Here is a 6,230-nt window from a genome sequence, read left to right on the forward strand (position 1 = left end):
TATATATATATATATATATATATATATATATACATATATACATGTATATATATATATATATATATATATATATATATATATATATATATATATATATGTGCATATATATATATATATTATATATATATATATATATATTATATATATATATAATGTATATATATGTATATATATACATATATACATACATATATATATATATATATATATATATATATATATATATATATATAAAGATAGATAAATAGATATTCATGTGTACATGTGTGTAATAAGTTGATTTCATATACGATTTTATATCCTATCATACCTTTCTGCCATGCGTGGAAGCTTCAGTTGTTGGCTGAATGTTTAGAAGAAAAAAATAAACTGAATACCATCAATTCATCGTGTTTACAGACTACCGTTTTCTTATAACTGAAGAGAATAAAAACGAAGAAAAACTTTTGCTCACATATTTATTCAAATATACAAAACCATTGATTAGTCATTTGTTTTGCAACGCGGGTAAACGTAAAGCCAGTTGTTTACTTCCAATGGTGGAGACAAGCAGGAATTTCTCTCTGACTTTCCACGAAAATTCCTGTTATAGATCTTTTAACTTATTTATAGTTAGTGATTAATCTATTTATCCACAAGTCCATATACCTTGTAAAGATTATAAAAAAATGTTGTGGTCATTATATCTTAAACGTATACATGATCCATTTCTCTACAAGTAAATATATCTTGTTAAGGTAATGAAAAGCTGTCGTTGTATTATCTGTTAGAATTATGATTTTCCCCCCGAAGAATGTTAAATATTCAGTCCCTTTCAGATTATCAGTACATTCAAAGATATTTACACCAGACCGCATTACCTACTTTTTATACCGGTCTCGTTGCCCCATCTCCATTCACGACATCCTCTTTACAATGTGCCAAATCGGATGCCATTACTGCTGCCAATACCAGTACCTAATCTCTCCTCTCTTTATCTCAATATAAACCAAGACCACCCCCTTCTTCATTGAAATAACTACTATTTCGGAGATGAATGGACACAATCGTACTTTTGTATCTGTGAATGACAAGTGGAGGAAATCCTGGTTGGCACCATGAATGAAAACCGCACTTCGGTGAGCCCCTGTGATTCTCCCGGCCCCCCGTAGTGTAGACGGAGCCATTTCCGTCTCTCGTTGAAATGTAGTGCTACAGGTCCTCGCGTCCCTGTAGTCTCGGAGTGCCACATTCCTGCCGGCGACAAGCAGGCCATAAAGCATTGTGACTCGCTGATTCTCGGTCCAACCGAGTTATACGGGACACAGGGGAGCCCACGGCCAGGCAAAGTTAGGATCGTCTGTCGTATTCCTAGGTCTTGTGATTCAGCAGGTCACTACTTCCCCTGTTTCTCGTGCCGCTTCCGGCGTAAGAGGCAAGAAGCTGCTATTTCCGCTGTCTTGTGGTGTGACTCTCTGTATCCTTTGGGCCCGCAGCCAGGATTATGCTTCAATGGCACATCCGAGGGATCCGAGACACAGCAAATCTAATGCTACTGAGGCGTAAAAGCCTCTCATTAACTTGTTTTCTTGCTTAATTTGAATGTCAATTTATCGTGCAACTGAAGTAATACAGTTGAACATATATCTCTCCATCTGTACTCTACGCTTTCTGTTTGGTAATGAAATATATTATATTTTACAAAACAGACTTCATTATTACTTCCCTGTAACACCTAAAAGTTCCGTACGTAACGGGCCCTCTATCTGGATAAAGCTTTAAGTCTACAAGTTACCCTGGTAAGCTCTCAAGTGGGTTCGCAGATCTCTCTCTTAAACTATTGAGAGAGAATTCGCATCACACGGTTAATGTTAAACTTACTAAATAAAGTTTGCAAAGCTTCTTTACTGTCGGCGCTATGTTAATGAGTGTAAATGATTTACAGTTGATCTCGGTAAGAGAAATAGATACAGGTTTTACCAAGAAACCTTGAACATGATATCTTGTTTCTCTCGAGGCGTAACCACAAATAAAAGAATGAGGGGGAAAATGCAGAGACATACTTTTCAACGTTTTCGAAGCTCCAACCAACTTGAAGCAAGAAATCTTGGTCGAGATTACTCGCCAAAATACGACTTAGATATCTCACTTCCGAATTCTGATACATTTTTTTTTTGTAGAATTCAGGATGAATGAAGATCGTTTAGTTTAGAAATATTTTTTGAATAATAAAAATTATTGCGAATACAATACCAATATACCGCATAACCTTGGAAACAGGAATTTGGCTTTGAATCAAATGTAGTAATAGTGATATCATATATATATATATATATATATATATATATATATATATATATATATATATATATATATACATACACATACATATATACATGTATACACAAACACATACATACATACAAGGCAGATGTACGCTGAATAAATCAAACTGCTTCACGGTATTATTATAAGAACACATTTTATGTTCAGATGATGTACGCAAACTTAAAATACCTGAACTCTTAGAAGCCTTAATTCCCGAATTTATCAATCACAAAAAATAAGTTACTATGAATAACTTTAATAAAAAAAAAGTTGAGTTATCCATCGTACCAAAAATATTCTCACAAAAAAGTTAACCAACCCTAATGCGGAGTTCCGGCAAAGAACGCGTGTTATGTGATGAAAACATGGTAAAATCTACAGCAAAACATTCTTCGGTGACATAATATATTTTCAGCTTATTCAGAATATACTGGAAAGACATTCTTCAGACTTACAAAATATAATATAGTTTCCTGTTAACCTAGATGAAAGAAAACGAAATAATCTCCTAATTCTTACGTACTACAAAAATACAAACGAATAAAATACTAACATCACAATCAAGCTCTAATTTAGACTTCGATAAAATAATAGAGAAGTAAGAGAATGATATGAATGTAAGGAAGCAGACATACATAATTTAAGGAGAATGTTGAAGACACCGATATACGTGAGAGTCAGTCAGGCTGAGGCAGTATTCACTTGTATTCACTCAAAGCCTATTCACTTCTTCCACTTACTAAATAGCAAATATAACCGTAAGCGTTGATAAGTTTGTTGCTTTTCTGTTATAATAAGGGGAATCCAATGAAAATATACTGCTGAGCGTTCCATCCACCACATTTTGTATTCTCGTTATTGTTATTATTTGTTGTTTATTGTTTGTTTTGTTTTGGCTCCGAGCCCATCAACACGCGAGTGAGTCTCTCTCTTTCCTCCCTCCTCTCTCTCTTTCTTCCTAACTCTCTCCTCTTTTTTTATATAATCATGTCGTGACGCAAGTGTGATGCCCAGCCTGAGGTCGGGATGCCAGGCAGAGGCTCGGGGCATGTTGGCACAGTGCCTGGCTCGCACCTTCCCGTGGCACCCCGAGCCAGTGTGCCCTTCGTGGCATGGGCGAGTTCACGTCTCTTGTGCCTTACTCCCCTCGTTTATTCCCAGTTTATTTTCGCGTCTCGTCCTTCCTTCGTGGATTTCCAGTCCAGTTGACCGAGTCTCGCAGCCGTGCCATACGCCCGTCGCTTACTCGGCTGATCTCGTTTATTTCGGCCTAGTTTATTCCGCTGTGCCCCTCTTCCTGGCCAGCATTTTGTGGATTTCGATTTTTCGCTTGCGGAAGAAGACAGTGTTATGTGAATTATTTATATATTTATAGATGATTCTGAAGTGATATCAGGGAGCACGTGGGTTGAAATCAAGGTGAAAATGTGTGTTTTTAATGATTTCTGTATGGTTCAAGTGGATAAAGTTTTATATTGATTTATGTAAAACAAATGTTGGTATTTGATTTGAAAATGGATATTAAAAGGACTGAAGTGATTTGATGAATATCGCAAACAATTTGGGGTTATTTTAAACATGTGATCTTTCAGTAATTGTGCATGAGATGATACAAGGGCATTTACAATTAATATCATGATTATTGATAATTAGAAATATATTTTTTGAAAGGAAAATCCTCAGATACAATTGTATTTACCATTATACTTGTATAATGTCTGCATTAATTTGGTGTGTTTGTCAGTTGTTTCAGCTAGATGTAGTCTTTCAAAATCTGCCATCTGTACCATAGTAGCTTCAAAGAAATCTGCAATATTCCAACTATTGTTCAAGAAAGAGGAGGAAATACTTAGGTGAAAGTAATTTGTAATGCTTGGATGCCTCTGAGCACAACATTAAAGTAAGGAAGAAAGAAGAAATTCTTTTCGTGATATACCGCTTGTCATTTACTTCAGAAATGAAGTGGTTTCTCTTAATTATTATTTTAAAGGAGATTACAAATACAAATCTGTAATAGATCTTCAGGTGTTGAAGTTATAATTGTAACTGTATGACTGGAATGTAGCTTGAAAGTCTCTGTTGAGGACCATTAGCTCTGATGCTTTCAACAGGGTACTTGTGATTTTAGCTAATAGGGAGCACTAGATTTCCTCTTATTTTGAGTCACATTTAATTTAATTGTAAGTTTGCAGGGATTTGTTGCATTTAGAGATATTTCTTTTTGGATGATATTGTACATTGTAATCTTGAAGAAAAAGTCCTGTTTTTATTTTGAAGATATAAGTCTCTTTCATTATCACTGCAATGCATTTAAAGTAAAGAGCCCATTTTTTAAATCTGTTTCCTGTCTTTTCAAAATACGTTAGTCTTTTTTTCCTGTTGATTTTTTCAATACGTACAGTAAAGTTGCCCATTTTTTCTTCTCTGATTTACATAATTAGTTATTTAATTGATATTAGAGAGCATATTATTCTATCCTATACTCTGGGAAGAACCTTATTTTGATGGTGTTGATTTTCTTGTGTGGTTATTTTAGTGTTAGATAATAAAGTATACTATTTAAGAACCTCTTTACATGTTCTTAACTATTTTTGAAAGATAAAAGTGAAGTGAAGTAGATGAGAATACTTGTTATGGCTCTTTGGAATTATATGGAATCTTGATGGGAAGATTTTGTAGTAGAACTTCAGGAATATTTCATCTAGAAGTCATCACTATATGTATTGAATTATTAACCTATTAGATGATATTAACTTGTTTTGATGATTATAAAAAATGCAGACATAGATATTAGGAAATATCTTGAGATACTTTTAATAAAAGGATTATAAATTATTTGAGAGCTATCATGACAAAGTTTTAGATGCAGGTAGAGTAGAGTCTTGAGAGTATCATAGGAATAGCGATCTGGTTAGTACAGTGGTTGCGTGCCAGCCTCACATCCCCGTGGTTGACACATCGAGCCCCATCTAACCTCTTGAGTTTCCACTGTTGCCTGGCGGTCACTGCTGTGGCTGGGCATCGCAGTGGGTAAGGACCAAGCTCAGATTGAGTCAACACTCATTGGTGCACTCTCTTGAGTTAGCACTCACTGACACGGGAGATCGCCATCATATTGATAAGAATGAAAGGCAGTAGAATTACAAATGTACTGAAAATTTAGGTCAGAAATCAAATATATTTATGTATTGTTAGATAAGTCTTCAATAAATCTCTATAGAAAAAGAGTAGTTGCTAATCAGGCAAATGCTGCCCCTCTTCTTTAAGATGTAGCCAGTGTTGAAGCATTTGAGATGAAGAGAAAGTGTTCACCCAAACCTTGCAAGATGTCATATACTTTATGCTAAGTGCTTAAAAGAAAATAATAAGAAAGAAAAATTTAACAAAGGAAATACAAGTGAAAAGTGATTGTTGGTATTGTGAGTGTTGAGAAAATGTGTGCCATGAGGAATAACAAGAGAAACTCACTTCCCTCCCTGAGCATGAACAAGTTCTTTGTGAACAAACGTGCTTCTATGTTTGAGAAACCGGAGGAACCTCCACCCCGAGAAAAGAAAGAATGGAGTCCTTTTGGCCTTGTAGAAACATCCCAGCGGAAGATGGAAGGTGAAGCAACCATGCAAATTGCGTGTGCAACTGACAATGTGTGGTTTTCTACTAATGAACTGTGTTCTGACTATTTAACAAGTTTTTGCCTGATGGTTTTATTATTTTAGGTGTGAAATAGACATTATAACAATGTTTGTACATCAGTGTCCTACTACATGATTAACTAGATTAATTAATTAGCAGTCTGTAATATTAACATTGCACTGATATGTGTTTTCCTTGTGTGCAAATAGAGTTACCATATATTATCTTACATTTTTTAATCTTCTGTGTCTCATTTACTTAACATTTAGCATTTCTAATAATTGTCATTA

At 34.8% G+C, this 6,230-nt stretch overlaps 1 protein-coding gene across 17 annotated transcripts in view; it reads left to right on the forward strand.

Annotated features, from left to right (window-relative positions):
• The first annotated feature begins 2,973 nt into the window (after nt 1–2,973).
• The window catches only part of Usp16-45 (ubiquitin specific protease 16/45), a 68,058-nt gene continuing 64,801 nt past the window's right edge, over nt 2,974–6,230 (forward strand). For 3 of the 17 annotated variants that reach the window (XM_043020185.2, XM_043020183.2, XM_086538853.1), the window contains exons 1-2: nt 3,328–3,726; nt 5,575–5,913. In XM_043020185.2, the coding sequence (XP_042876119.2) occupies nt 5,742–5,913 (172 nt within the window). In that variant the 5' untranslated portion in view covers nt 3,328–3,726; nt 5,575–5,741. Of the gene's footprint in view, nt 3,066–3,173; nt 3,226–3,326; nt 3,735–5,574; nt 5,914–6,230 lie in introns of those variants that run through there. The other 14 variants (XM_086538827.1, XM_043020179.2, XM_043020178.2 and 11 more) reach the window with 11 other exon arrangements.

This window comes from Penaeus japonicus, unplaced genomic scaffold, assembly GCF_977035675.1.
Source record: "Penaeus japonicus unplaced genomic scaffold, GWHDUDI00000001_assembly GWHDUDI00000001, whole genome shotgun sequence".
NCBI lineage: Eukaryota > Metazoa > Arthropoda > Malacostraca > Decapoda > Penaeidae > Penaeus > Penaeus japonicus.